The 15,674-nt window shown below is 38.8% G+C and overlaps 2 protein-coding genes across 4 annotated transcripts in view; one reads left to right on the top strand and one right to left on the bottom strand.

Moving 5' to 3' along the window:
• The window catches only part of LOC111502425 (potassium channel subfamily K member 1), a 109,886-nt gene extending 104,811 nt beyond the window's left edge, over nucleotides 1–5,075 (bottom strand). For both annotated transcript variants that reach the window (XM_074177097.1, XM_074177100.1), the window contains exon 1: nucleotides 5,046–5,075. In XM_074177097.1, the coding sequence (XP_074033198.1) occupies nucleotides 5,046–5,060 (15 nt within the window). In that variant the 5' untranslated portion in view covers nucleotides 5,061–5,075. The remainder of the gene's footprint in view (nucleotides 1–5,045) is intronic.
• The window catches only part of LOC111504529 (uncharacterized), a 28,533-nt gene continuing 17,177 nt past the window's right edge, over nucleotides 4,319–15,674 (top strand). For both annotated transcript variants that reach the window (XM_074177103.1, XM_074177102.1), the window contains exons 1-2: nucleotides 4,319–4,454; nucleotides 6,294–6,514. In XM_074177103.1, coding sequence (XP_074033204.1) covers nucleotides 6,304–6,514 — 211 coding nt within the window. In that variant the 5' untranslated portion in view covers nucleotides 4,319–4,454; nucleotides 6,294–6,303. The remainder of the gene's footprint in view (nucleotides 4,455–6,293; nucleotides 6,515–15,674) is intronic.

The raw sequence follows: 15,674 nt of genomic DNA, 5'->3' as shown, positions 1-15,674 counted from the left end.
CCTAACTCGGTTCTACACAACTCCGCTGACCACATTCTACGGATCCCAATAACGCAGTAGAAGAAGAACAGCAAACATTCACTAACACACTAATAAGACCAAAATAAGACCATTGTACAAACCAACTCTTAACCTTATAAACCAAGTAACCCAGATTGAAATAACATTGTATGAAATTAAAAACATATATTATAATAATAACTAGACTAAGTGATAGGATATACACAATTAGACTATTAGTCCAATTATAATACATTCGCGGTTCGCATAGCTGACCGATACAATGCTGTTTGGTATTGGATTTCGAATCGTTAAAAACGTGTTCGTGCGTTAGATTGGTTCATCGCGCACGAAAGAACCACTACCCGTTGTGAGCACAACTTTATTTAGAAAACTATGATGGGTTCTGACAGGGATTTTGCGAACAACATATGTGAAAGAATACAAAAGATAACCCACTTGATCTGCAATTGTATAATTTGGTAGAGCATGTTCTACAGGTTCAATTTGATACTAGTTCCTCAAGTGATAGATACAATGATATTTTTTTTGCAGAAAAGTTTCTTCTTGTAACCCATATCCGAACTGAAATAGTTCAATTTAATTTTTTTTCAAGGACAAAATACAAGCACTACAGAAAAATCCATAACGAGCTTTCAGAGCGGTGCCTGTGCGAAATTAGCGATTCACATTGGACTTGAATCGCTGGAGATTAAATCCATTTGGAAAAACGTTCTCAAGAAGTTTATTCCACATACACGCGGTTCTCCAGATGAAAGAGTTCTTAAACAGTGAAGTTCGAAGTGTACTGAGTTGAACCGCTCTTGATGAAATCAAATATGCCAAGTCACTTGAAAACCTCTCGTGAAAGCATCTATAGAAGAGAGACAAATCTCCAACCTTTTTTCGATGTTCCAGGCTATCAAGGTTGCACGTGATGTTCGTGTCTCCAATCAGGCGGATGGCTCTTTTCTGGATGGAATCCAGCAACTTCAGGGTATGTTTGAGGCAGAGCTCCATACAACGATACTTCGAAGAAGGTCTGATCTGAGCTTTATAAAGCATCAAAAGTTGCTGAGGTGTATATAGTTTTCTGGTTCGGAACAGTGTTCCAAGAGTTTGAGAAGCAGCCTTTGCAATTCCAGCGACATGATTGTGCCAAGACATATTGGCAAAGCAATATTATGGATTCCTGTTTTTTCCAATAAGTCGTTGATATACAGTAGAAAGAGGGTTGGATCCCTGGGGAACACCAGCGTTGATGGTAAAAGTATTCGAGTGATGTCCATCGACGGCCACTTGCATGAACGTTCTTTCAGGAAGCTGGAGAGCCATAAACAGAAATGATCCGACAAGTCATATCATCGAAGTTTGGCCAGCAAACCCTCATACCACACACCGTCAAATGCCTTAGAAATATCGCGCAACAGCTCTCTTTATTCTCCATGGTTCTCAATTGCATTATTCCAAATATGTGTGACAACTAGCTTGAACAAAATTAATTTGTTGACGAGTCAAGTAGGAAGTGTTTTAAATATGTAATTGAATTGATTCACATGTAGGAGATTCTAGAACTGAAACTACATTTCCATAGTAGTATACGAGTAAGTATATGATTGGAAATTTGATTGAAACTTGATAAATATTTTTTCTTTTCAAAACTTTTACCACGTACTTTTTGAAATTTTCGATATTACTCTCAATTTCAAGTTCAACGCCTGAAATACACTGGACCAGTTATATTTCTTCACTCTTTTGATTTGAATCATCAGCGGCGGCTCGTCAGAGGAGGCAAGAGAGGCTCAGCCTCCCCATAAAATTTGAGGCTATTCATCGCAATAAATTAAAAGATATTGACGAATAATTATGATTATTTTTTTCTAAAAATGTTTGGTTATCATCACTTTACCATTAATTTTTAATATAAATACATATGCCCGAAAAAACACTATCGCTCTCTACAAAGTACGTACCACACTGTATCCTGCATCAACAAACCCCAAACGCACCGCCCATGAACGAATAACGAATAAACCATCAACCCGACATAATAAATGCCATACGTTGCAAGGGAGCCAAGCCTCCGACCGTTTTAAAAAACACAAGCTTCGCGAGGCCGATCCAACCAGTGACATACGTCTCGATTTGTACTTTTAGTTGCAGAAATTATAGCGTTAGAGGAGGCTAGCCTCCAGTTGGTATCCGTTAGTGTAATGCTGCGTTTGTTTTTTATTTGATTATTCGGACGGGACGCCGTCACGGACCGGGACAGAAAAATATTTGGGTAAATCGTTTTAGAGTTGTCCCTCTGTATTACTTAATATGTCCAGTTCACAGTTCCACACCATTTTATTAACGGTGTCGAGACTTTGTTGAAGAGGAGACAAAATGTTTGAGACACGAAATAGATTGTCTCTTCTTCTCAGTCTCATGACAGGTACAATTAAATCAATAGTATAGAGTGTATTTGTAGAGTAGAGAGTATCATTTTTTGATTTTTTTTATAGTATCAGAATAAAAAAAAGTCTTTGGATTCAAAATGACACAACCACATTCCGGCTTAGAACGAACAATGGAATTAAAGAGTAACAAAAAGTATCGTGATAGAATTCACAGCTAGATCTTGAGACAAAGCTCATTTTTCTATAACATTTAGATACTAAGTATTCAATGTGCCGAGAGAAACTGAACACACCAGCAAAAAGGATCCCGAAATCTTTCAAGTAGTTGACAATGTTTCTTGGTGCATTTCATTAGTTCAGACTTCCATTGTCTAATATGATATAAATTGATTTGAAATACCTGAAATAATATCTAAAAAATTAAAAAAGAGATTAGCTGAAAAGTAACAATTATATCAAGCAAAAAAAACTGAAATTACAATGGAATAAAATACAAACAATCAAAAAATTTTTAAAAAATCAACAAGACCCTACTAGACCGTGCTTTCGGACTTTGTGATACAAAAGAAGGTCTCGAAAAGGAACTAGGCATCATCAAAAATGAACTTCAACGGATTGGTTACTCCAAAGTGATGGTGGAACAGGCTCTAGCTAGAAGACAGCAAAAGCTCCACAAAGAAGAAAAGCCGTCACAACCAGTACTTGTATTTCCCTACATCAGAGGATTGTCGGAAAGGATAAGAAGAATTGGGTCCAACTATAACATCAGAACCTGCTTCAGATCTGGGAACACTATCCGTAGCAGCCTCACAAAAATCAGGCCACCAAACGCGGACGGCGATTCCAAGAATTGCATTTACTGGATACCCTGCAAGTGCGGAGAATCATACATCGGTGAAAGTAAGAGGCCATTGAAAGTTTGCATTGCCGAGCATAAGAAACACACACAGCGAGGAGAAACCCGCAAATCAGAAATAGCAGAGCACGTTTGGACTCATTAACATAAAATCAAGTGGGCTCAAGCTGAAATGATCCACAAGGAAGAACACTGGTTTAGGAGAAAATTCAAAGAAGCCGCATATATGTTGTCCAACAACGCATTTAGCCAAGCTAGCGTAGAGATACGCGACATATGGAAACCATTAATCAAGCGGAACACGAACAACTCCCGCCAAACGGTCAGCTTCCGCTAAAACCGATAAGGCGGAAAGACGGAAAGCACTCGAATGACCTAGCCAGATCTCGGAGGAATAAGTCTAGTTATCACCCGAAGACGATTGTGGATACTAACAATCGAAACGACGTGAACTAACTTGGTTTGGATTTTTTTTTATTTTTAATTTTCATTTCTTGTCAATAATTTTTTAATTTCCATCTTGTGTTAATAGTTTAATTTTCTTTTTGATTTTTTGGTTGTTGCTTGTATTTTATTTCATTGTAATTGATGTGTTCTTTGCTTAATATAATTGTTATTTTTCAGCTAATCTCTTTTTTTTCTTTTCACATATTTTTTCAGGTAATTCAAATCAATTTATATCATATTAGACAATGGAAGTCCGAACTAATGAAATGCAAAATGTTAAACAGTTTATGAAATATTGGAAAAAATCGATTTTCATATTGTACTTTCCAAGGGCTGTAACTTTTTTTTTGTACACATTTGCATCGAGGTAAGTTATATCCAATCGAGTTATCTTTGGCCGCAGAATATATGGTTCAATTTATGACCTATCTTTTCGTTACACCTTGTATAATGAACGATGAGTTTCCAAGAAAATAAGCGTTAGCGAAAAAAGATTTTATCGCAGATTGAACATATTTAAAGTGATCATGAGATGTTCATGAAATGCCGAAAGGTGAAGGGACGCTCTGAATTGCATTTGATCCGTCCAAACAACCCTCGAGACGACGGAATCGATGGGGCGTCTGGCGTCGCGACGCATGCGTTTCTCCCTAAAATCGATAACGCTACATTTCGATATACATCCCTCGAATTGTAGGGAGTATCTTCAACCTGTTTGTTGTTTGTTGTTGGTCAGATACGGAAATAAGGTGAGTAAAGGTTTTTCATCAGTTTTTGAGTATAGAATGCAGGATTGATTTCAGAGATCTGTATAGATCATTGTATTGTGAGGTTTTTGAGTTGGTTGTTGAATGTGGGGTGGTTCCTGTTTGGTGTTTAGTGATGTTAGTGAAGGTTCAAAAAGATTTAGTCATATGTGGAATTTGATAAATTCGTACAGTTGTTTGAGTCTTTGATTTTCGTGAAGGAAAAGGACTACAACATCTTTTTAAATGTAGTTATGTCAATATGTTTCTTTGTCTGTTGAATTGTCACAATCTAACAGATAACTATTCTCGAACAACAGACAGGCATTTATACAGTGAGATTATTTGCTGTTGTGAGAAGACAACAAACTGAATTGTGATTTTCTGAAATTTGGGAGTTACTTTCATATAAACATTGGATTACACGAAAGAAAAATACTTTCGAGGCAAATACTTTCATGTAAACACTGAATTATACCAAAACACTTTTATCCACTCAGTTTTTATTCCAAACATTCGTTATGGAATCTAACAGACATCATTCACAGGATTGCCACACAATAAAGTTGATGAAAGAGGTACAATTTCACTCACATGGAAAACTGTCATCACGGGTGGACATCCGATGTTTTGGCATAACACTTAGCTTATCGCCTCTCAAACACCTAATCTTGATAACATAAGATTGGCTACTTCATCTTTTCATAAAATTACGACTGAATGTCATGAATGAGTTTAATCTACTCATGACAGTACGTAATGACATTCATTCGCTTATTTGATCGAATCTCAGCCATAGGAATCTTGTTCAAATTAAAAGAGGTATATTTTTAGGAGTGATCCATTTTTGGGAATAGAAGGTTTTGGCTTTCTACTTCTCCATCTTTATACAAAAAAATGTGGGAAGCTTTCTAGGAAAGTAAGGAAGCAATCAATTTCAAAAAATTTACCTCGTACAAAGATATGTAAATCATGCAAAGAAGTAACTTTCAGACACAAACTGAAAGAAAAAGTCTTTTCGAAATAGCTACTTTCATGTAAACATTGAATTTCAGTTTGTATCTGAAAGTTACTTTTTTGAAAAATCTACACAACTTTGTATAGAGTTCATTTTTTTAAATTGTCTGCTTCCTTCCTTTCTTTGGAAGATTCCACCATTTTTTTGTATAAAGGTGGAGAAGTAGATTGCCATAAGCTTTCTTTCCCAAAAATTATTTTGTGCAAAAAATACACCGATTGCGAATGTGAGAAATCGCTGATACCTACATAGATAATTCACCAATTAATTATTCATCTGAAGGATACATTCCTCTAAATATGACTAAAGAAAAATTTTTAGAAAACATCAAAAATGAAAATAGGAAACTGCTGATAACAGCAGTTTCCTCTGCTAAAAAAGCTGGTCAAAAATAATATAAATTGGAGTTCAGCAGAAATTGATTGAATTATTCGATTGTAGAATAGAATAAAGATAGTAGCCCCATGATATAGTTGTAGCAGAGGAATTTGATACGTTAGTGATACTGATGGCTTCAGCATCTGATGGTTTGGAAATAGTTTTTCAACCAATCAAAAATATTGCCTTACAAGTTTATTCGACAAAAACCAAGTTGAATATTATTGGAGTAATACCAAACCGTTATTTTAACACTTCGACACGTGTTTCAATCACCAAGTAATCATCTTCAAGAGGAAGATTGAACTCCTCGATCACATGGTGATCAAAACAAGTGTAGAGGTATTAAAATAACGGTTTGGTATTGGGATAAAACTTCAGTAATATTCAAATGTATGATTATTACTATTTTCAGGGTTCAATGATCAAAGTTTCTGTCTTTCTAGGGAACCTGCTATGAATTGTCTAGGAGAGTGTTTGGACTTAGGCCCGCCACCTGACACTATTCTCTTTCTACCGCCGCCTCCTGTTCCTTCTTTCCTACAACAATCGTTGCCAGATCTTCTTCTTAATACCACCCCATGTTCGGCGGCGCAAATCTGCGAATCCTCGTCTGCTCCCAATAGGGTTACTGAGGGAGAAGATTACATGGAGTTACCGAGAAAAGGTTTGTGTTTGCGTTCGATGCATGTTTCCAAATTTTATGTAGGGAGGCTCAAAGTTCTGAATTTGTTCATTCATTTTGTTACTCAATGAGAACAACCATTATGTTGATTTAAAAATACAAGATATTCCACGAAATCATGGTACACCAAACATGCATTTTTTAAATTGAGAACCAAGTATCCTTTAATGAAATAGTTCCACGATTGGCTTTCATAAAATATGGAAGTTCGAAATTGTATGCTGGATTAATGAATTCAACGACCTAAATAGCAAATTAGGATCAGATATTGAATGAAAGGCTTCATTTGTGGAGGAAATCAAAGTTTTTATCGGACTTCTTCAGGTTGACTCAGGTTAATATAACGTGGGTGGTCCTAGAATTACCTGATCCAACAAGGAAAACACAAAAATTTTGGAAAAAAAATTATTTATTTTTCAATATAATATCTTTGTAGATCTATATACTTTTCCCAGCGACATTCTATAAGTTCGATACCGTTTTTATGATGAGAACTGTCTTACTTGCCACTGAGCCATCTTTCAAGTTTGGGTACAGAAAGTAATTCGAGAAGGCTAAGTCTGGCGAATAAGATGCATGAGGTAGCAATTCAAACTTTAATTCGTTAATTTTGGTCAATGCGATAATGGATTAGTGAGCTGGTGCATTGTCTTGATGAAACAAAACTTTTTTCTTGGCCAAATGCGGCCGTTATTAGCTGATTTCTTCACTCAAACGTTGCAATAAGTTCGCATAATACTCGCCGTTGATACATTTCATTAGTTCGGACTTCCATTGTCTAATATGATATAAATTGATTTGAAATCCCTGAAAGAATCAGTAAGAATTTTTAAAAATATTAAAAGGAGATTAGCTGAAAAATAACAATTATATCAAGCAAAAAATTAACAAGAAATTAAAAAATTAAAAGATTCCAAACCAAGTTACTACACGACGTTTGATTGTTAGTATCCACAATCGTCTTCGGGTGATAACTGGACTTATTCCTCCGAGATCTGGCTAGGTCATTCAGATCCTTCGAGATCTGACTATTCATAGGTCATTCTAGTGCTTTCACCTATCCCCCTTTCCCCTTTTCCGCTTCATCGGTTTTAGCGGAAGCTGACCGTTTGGCGGGAGTTGGTCGAGTTCGCTTGATTAGAGGTTTCCATATGTTATGTATCTCTACGCTAGCTTGGCTAAATGCGTTATTGGATAACTTATACAAGCGGCTTCTTTGAATTTTCTCCTAAACCAGTATTTCTCTTTGTGGATGATTTCAGATTGAGCCCACTTGATGTTATGTTGATGAGTCCAAACATGCTCGGCTATTCCTGATTTGCTGGTTTCTCCTTGCCATGTGTATTTCTTATGCTCGGAAATGCGAACTTTCAATGGCCTAGTTTCACCGATGTATGATTCTCCGCACTCGCAGGGTATCCGATAAATGCAATTCTTGGAATCGCAGTCTGCGTTGGGTGGCCTGGTTTTCTCTGACATAGGGAAGTACAAGTACTGGTTGTGGCGGTTTCTCTTCCTTGTGGAGTTCTTGCTGTCTTCTAGCTAAAGCCTGTTCGGCCGTCACTTTGTAGTAACAATTCCGGTGAAGGTCATTTTTGTTGATGCCTAGTTCTTTTTCGAGACCTTCCTTCGTATTACAGAGCCTAGTACAGTCTTGATGATTCCTCCTTAGTCGATTGATGGTGGTTGGATTCCTGGTTAAGATACTGTCCTGTGTGAGTAGGTTTTCGATATACAGATGTTTCCTATTTACTGTCGGTCCTCTTCATCAATAAGTCCAAGAATGGCAATTCGTTGTGGACTTCCTTCTCCATTGTGAAAGTGATGGAAGGACTTACGTTGTTGATATGCTTCAGGAAGGTATTTAGTTCTGCATTCCCATGGTTCCATATGACGGTGCCGTCCACGTATTTCAACCAGATTGACAATCCCTCACCTTGTGTGAAGAATTCGTCCTGAAGAATTCGTCAAAGAAGCCGCATATATGTTATCCAACAACGCATTTAGCCAAGCTAGCGTAGAGATACACAACATATGGAAACCTCTAATCAAGCGGAACACGACCAACTCCCGCCAAACGGTCAGCTTTTGCTTAAACCGATGAAGCGGAGACAGGGAAGGTGGGGATAGGTGAAAGCACTCGAATGACCTATAAATAGTCAGATCTCCGAGGAATAAGTCCACATCAGTCCATAGGGTAAGGGAGCCAGGCTTCAACTTGTCTGAAATCAAGACGACGTGCAGGAATAAGTCCACTTATCACCCGAAGACGATTGTGGCTACTAACAATTGAAACGTCATGCAGTGACTTGGTTTGGAATCTTTCAATTTTTAATTTTGTCGTTTATTTTTTAATTTCATCTCGTGTTAATAGTCCATTTTTTTGTATTTTTGGTTGTTGCTTGTATTTTAATTCATTGTAATTGCCTAATATAATTATTTTTCAGCTAATCTCTTTATTTTTTTTTAATTTTTTACAGATTCTTTCAGAGATTTCAAATCAATTTATTTCATTTTAGACAATGAAAGTCCGAAATAATGAAACACCTTCAAACAAATCGCCGTTGATAGTTTCACCATTTTTAAGATAGTCAATGAAAATTGTCCCACGCGCATCCCAAAAAACCGATGCCTGCAAATGAAACAGTCTTTGCTTTCTTTGGAGCCGGTTCATTCTTTTGATTCCACTGTTTTGATTGTTTTTTTGTCTCGGATGTGAAGTGATGGACCCATGTTTCATCCATGGTTATGAAACGACGCAAGAATTCTGCTTTGTTGCTGTGAAACATCGCTAAACACTTGAAATATCTTCACGAAACTGTTTTTGCTCGAATGTGAGCAAACGCGACACCCATCTTGCACACAGTTTTTTCATGTCCAAATTTTTAGGTGATATACTAGGTACCGCACTTTTTGAAATGCCTACGTAGTCTGCTCTTCACATGGCTCTTCACAAATCCCATGAAAAGAAATCTAACAATGAAAGATCAGTTGATCGCGCTGGCCATTCAATCGATCCTCGCCTTTCTATCCACCGATTGGGAAATGTTGTATCGAGGTATTCGCTGGAACTTTAGGGTTTCCTGGATCAGGATATAGATTTGTTAAACTTGGAATGACATCATTTTGAAGTAGTGCCAAATAATTTTCACCATTCAAGTTGCCCTTAATTAAAAAGGAACCAATGATATGGTTTCCTACAATATCTGCGCAAATATTAACCTTTTGAGGGTATTGCGTGTGTTCTCTCATTCAGTGAGTATTTTCGTTGACCAGTAGCGGCAATTTTAGCGATTAGCATGACCGTTAAGAGACAAAGTACACTCATCAGAAAACATAACGTCTTCTAATTGGATGATATTGTTATCCAACATGTCCATCATTTGCTTGCAAAAATAAGTTGTTCTATCAAAATCGTCTTCCATGAGCTCCTGAGTAAATATCATTTTATAGGGATGCATTCTTTTAATATGTTTACTATCTATGTATGTCTAATATTGAATGTAGTGGATGCCTCTCTACTCTATGTATGTGGGTTTTCCTCAAACATCACATCTAATTTAAGTTCATCACTCATTGCATTGACAGCTGCTTTCTATATCTGCCCCACATGACCAAGCTCGCGAAACTGCTTCTTTATTTTGCTTATTGTTCCTTGAGATATGGGCGGTAAATTGGGGAATTCCTCATGAAATAGGCAAGCTACTTCCTGTAGTGTTCGGGTTTTATCTCCGTAACCAATCATTTGTATAACTGTTATTTTATGCATTTCCATTAATCTAACATTTTGTCAGACTTGAAGTTAACGAATTTTAAACTTAAATTTAAATACTGACAACTTATGTTGTAACATACAAAACAAGTTTACAAGGCGTTTTAAAGTAACGTTGCCATGGAAATTATTTACAGTTTTTTAAAGGATAATATTCAAAAATATTTTTGAGTAGAGAATGATGAGACCTTTTAAACGATATAGCTCAAGTCTATACTTCCCATTTAAAAAATTGGGGGTTGTACCTGTCATTCGACAGGTGTTGAAGGTAGGGGTAGCATTTTTCCGTTGAAGTATGTCAAATCATAATTTAAATTCGACGTGTTTCGGGATTTTGTTAAATATGTACAGTAACCAAAATAATTAATTTATTCCATTTGGCTTTTACACACTGCATATTGTTTTGAAATGTTTTTCCAATTTTCAATGCCTATTTTGTTCGTAACTTTAATTGCATGCCAAACAATGTTGTTATTCGCTTTACCCTGGTACCATATCCACTTTACCTGGGGTCGCGGGCAAAGTGGATGGTAAGCCACTGTTGTAAACTTGCTAATAACTAATAATTTAATTATAATCAATATAAAATCTTGAACTGTTCTGTAAGATTATTAAATAAAGACTGATTGTGATTAATTGTTTTGATTTCTCCAGTTATAACTGAACGACAATAATCAAAAACTGCTTAAGGTATTCACTTTGCCCCTGTTTCCCCTTTAGTTTTTTTCAGACACTAAGTGGAAAAAGTGTACTTATATTTTATTTGGAACAATCATGAAATACAAATCAATTCACAGAATTACGTTCATAATAAAAAAGGAGGAAGAAAAAAGTCACCTCAAAGGTGCTGCTTCAGTCCCTTCTGTTCATAAAAGAGGACATATGCCTCATGCCTCAAATGGGGGACACGTTTGAATCGTTGCATTCATGCCACGTGCCACTATATGGGTGTCTGCAATGAGTTGTGTAATGCCCGTTGTAAGTAGTCCAACTGTGAATCGAAAGTGCATATAGATTATAACGACAAGGACACACTCTCCGCTGCATAATTGCTCATATCTAATCCATCTGAAAAAGAGTCATTAAAAACATTCAATTTGCCTCTGAATCTTTCCGTTGGAGATAATCTTTTACAATGCATTACTAAAATACGGGGAAACTCAAAGATTGGTGGGTACTTTGTACATTTTCTTCTTTCCTTGCACCTCGAACACGTTGGATTTTCATCTCCATCCAGAGTGTCCTCTCTTGTGAAGAAATCCAAGCAATGTGACAAACTCAATTGACCGGTTCTGTGAAGTATGGAGAGAGACAAATCCCAGGAAGGATCGAAGGTTTAATGATGATTGGCCACTGTGTGTGCACTTCATAGTGGATTTCAATTCACCAACGAAATTCTCTACAATCTTAGAGTTGTTAGTATTCAAATATCTCAGCCAGGACTCTTGTCCTAAATTCAGTTTGAATGTGATTGACAATGTTTCATGATGAATTTTATTAGTTCGGACTTCTATTGTCTAATATTATATAAAATGATTTGAAATCCATAAGAACCAATACAAATGAAAAATTTAAAACAATAGCTCAGTATAATTTTCATATTTTTCATTTGTATTGCTTCTTTTAGGGATATTAGACAATGGAAGTCAGAACTAATGATATTCAGGATATTCACATTCCACTCTTTACAGGTGTCGATAATAGCAGAGGCTATTCTATTAGTGCATACATAAGTAATATCAGATGTTTCATCAGGTAAGATTGAAAAACCATCACTACTATTCATTTCATCAATAATAGTTTTTCTGGCAACGCTGCTTAATAACTCAATCATTTCATTCTGAGTTTGCACTGAAGTGCGGTGTGTGTACATTTTTCAAAATGATCTGAATGATCCAGTACTTAATCTCCACTTTCTATCCCCAATTGAAGGAGATCTTGGAAACTTCCTCCACTGTAGTGTTTTCCTCTCAGTGCTATGTCATGTGTCGCACAAAATAATATTATTGATTCATACGTTTCCTTATTTTCTTGAATCAGTAGTTTCTCTAAAGAATTGATTAGTTCACATATTATAGAAGACCTTCCAGAAAATATATTTTGAAATTAAATCGCCCTGCTTTTTGAGTATCTGTGCCATTCTGAATACTCATGCCTTTTTGCACTTTCATGAATATGTTTAAAATTAATGAATTCTTGAAGAATGAATGCATTTAATACACCTCGTTTCATGACTGGTCGAAAAAGTACACAATATTTACAAAGCGCACCCTTCAGTTTTTTCGAATATACAATTAAACTCATATCGATTAAACCACTCTCTAATAAATGGCATATTCATTGCCCTTGCAAGGAATAAAATATAATCGGTAAGCTCCAAAATCAACTTTAAGATCAGAGAAATTTTTCAGTCGATTCTTGTTTTAGATATTTTTTTGCAAAATTAATAACTTTCGGTGAAGCGTTCGGTTCTTGTTCGTTATCACATACTACCTTTAAATTCACAACACATTATTACTGACATGATGATGACTTCTTCAACTTTCATTGTCATGAGAGTCATTCTCAAATAATAATAATAATAATAATAATATATAAGCAGGGATGGCCACTAACACCCTTGGCCTTTGGTGAGTTGCGACACCACTTACCCGAGCAACTGGTGCAAAACCTGACCGGCAGCCCAGGCGCACCCGGGAAGGAGAACTCTATTCTCCCTCCGGTGCCGGCCGTGGGTCCACAGGGCTAACCACCCGGTGGACTCATCACTTGGTTCCCAACAATCAAGGAAGAGGCCCCCACAATCGACCCGCTCGGAGGGGTCAGAGGCAAGGTGGTGGGGCCCATAACGATGATTTGCCTACCGACGACAACCCTGGCAACGACAACGGACGCTTTGAGAGGACGCATGAGCTGAGAGATAGCCTTATGCATTGCTACGAGAGTAGTGAGCCCGCGCGAAGAGGGTACATGGCGAGATTGCATGCTCTGTGGTGTGAAACACATCCGGAGCATGCCGCCTTTTCCGCCCAAAATCTTAGGGATTACGTATCCTATCTTCGGCGGCAGGGCTATATAGCTCCTCCCCAGTCTGCTAACGAAATGGTAGAAGTGGCAGTTCTACCACCCATTGGCACGGCTGGAGAGGAGACTCGCACCATACCACCAATGGAGACGACAATCAGAACACGCAGGGCGCTCCACAGAATTAGGCCCCTGAAGCCACAAGAACTGGCTTGTTTGGATGCGGAGGTTCATAGTGTTCTAACAGAAGAGGCTGACATCTGGCAAATCAACACCGCCATGTATAACGTCGTCCAATCGCTTTCCGAATCGGAAGGACGAAATCCCGGCCTTGCGGTTCGGAAGATTGAACGGCGTGTACACAAGATGGAGGCTAAGATCACGTCGGCGAGACAACACGCGTCTCGTATCCAATGTGTGATGGACTACAGGGCGGCCAATAGGCCTTTCACGCCCGCAGTGCGGCGAATAGCCGCCAATTTACGACGTATCCATCACACTCTAAGCCAAGGCGTGCTGTTGACCACCAAACAGCATTGCCTTAATAGGATACGAATGCTAGTGGCTGCTAAGAAGTCACTAGTGAGGCGAGCGAGAAGTATCGCGGAAAGTCTTAGGTTCCGCGAGAAACCTTCTCGCTTATTCCAAGAGCCTCCACGTGTTGTGGATAATCCGCCGACTGCTGATCAGGTGGAATCCTTCTGGAAGGATATCTATGAACACCCGCAGCCACTCAACTTAGACACTCCAGCCCTAGCGCAGTTCGAAGCTTTCAACAGAGAGCTTCGACAGCCTGAGCTCAATGAACTGCGTAACCCGATAACCCCGGATGACGTTCGAAGAGCCCTTGTTGGTTCCAAGAACTTTGCTGCTCCAGGCCCAGATGGGCTGAACACTTATTGGTGGAAAAAACTACCAAGTACCCACCGCCATCTGGCCAGAGTTTTCAACTTATGGCTGGACGGAGAGCAGCCGATTCCGGATTGGTTTGTCGAGGGGCGGACCGTTCTCATCCCCAAAAGCGGAGATTTGTCGATTCCTAAGAATTACAGACCGATAACATGCTTGAATTCGTGTTATAAGTTGTTTACAAGCATCTTATACACACGAATACTCACCGCAGTTGACCGAGTGTTCGAACGGATATATGAGCAGAGAGGGTCGAAGAGAGGAGTCGCTGGATGTAAAGAGAACCTGCTCATCGATAGATGTGTAACGCAGGACTCGATACAATATAAGCGTAACCTCTCTATGGCCTGGATCGATTACCGTAAGGCATTTGATACAATTTCGCATGAGCTCATCTTGCATTTGCTCAGATGCCTTGCGGTACCCGACAACATAGTGAAATGCATTGAACAACTGATACCACTTTAGCGAACTCGCTTCACCATAACATCTGGTCAAGCAAGAGTCCAAACAGGTGGGTCACTTTCAGAAGGGGTGTATTTCAGGGTGATTCCCTCAGTCCTCTTCTATTCTGCATCTCACTATTGCCATTATCCGTTGCGCTCAGAAACACTCGAGGGTATAACTGTGGCACCCCCGGAAACCGGAGGCACAAGGTCACCCATCTGTTTTATATGGATGATCTTAAACTTTATGCCTCTGGAGAGAAGGATCTCCATCAGTCCTTGAGGGTGGAGGAAGAGTACACGCATGCTATCGGTATGAAATTCGGGATAGACAAATGTGCAATGGTTCATCTCAAAAGAGGACGATGCGGGGACTACGGAGAGGATGTGCAGCTCGTAGATGGAAGCATCCTACACCATCTGGATGCCGGAGAGACGTATACTTACCTCGGGGTGGAACAACGCCACTCACAAGAGGTAACCGCAGTGAAAAACTCTCTCCGCGGCAAGTATCAGCACAAACTTCGACAGATCTGGTCATCGGAGCTTTCGGGGAAGAAGAAAGTTGCTGCAACAAATATGCTTGCCGTTCCAATCTTACTCTACTCGTTTGGAGTAGTGAAGTGGACTCGGGCGGAGCTGTATCAACTCGACGTAAGGACCCGAAAAATGATGCATCTCTATAGGAGTTTGCATCCCAAATCGTCCGTTCCACGGTTGTACTTCCCCCGACAACAGGGAGGTCGTGGACTTTTGAGTTTGGAGTGTCTACATGACAGAATGGTACTGGATACAGCCTGTAAAGTCGTCAGGAGTTCGGATCCCCTTCTCTGCATGGTCCGTGACCATGAGAGAGCAGGAATTGGAGCATTTCTCCTTAGGGCAGCTGCTCGAGCAGCTGATGAACTCGGTATAGTTTTCGACTCTGAACGAGGTGACTACAACTCTGTCACCGAGTTGGAACCCGTTCAGCAAAAAGCTCAGATAAAAG

This window comes from Leptinotarsa decemlineata, unplaced genomic scaffold, assembly GCF_025532065.1.
Source record: "Leptinotarsa decemlineata unplaced genomic scaffold, Ldec_3_MD MMD2_tig00002159_RagTag_RagTag, whole genome shotgun sequence".
NCBI lineage: Eukaryota > Metazoa > Arthropoda > Insecta > Coleoptera > Chrysomelidae > Leptinotarsa > Leptinotarsa decemlineata.
Note: the sequence above shows the minus strand (reverse complement) of the source record. Positions and strands in the feature narration are given on the sequence as shown.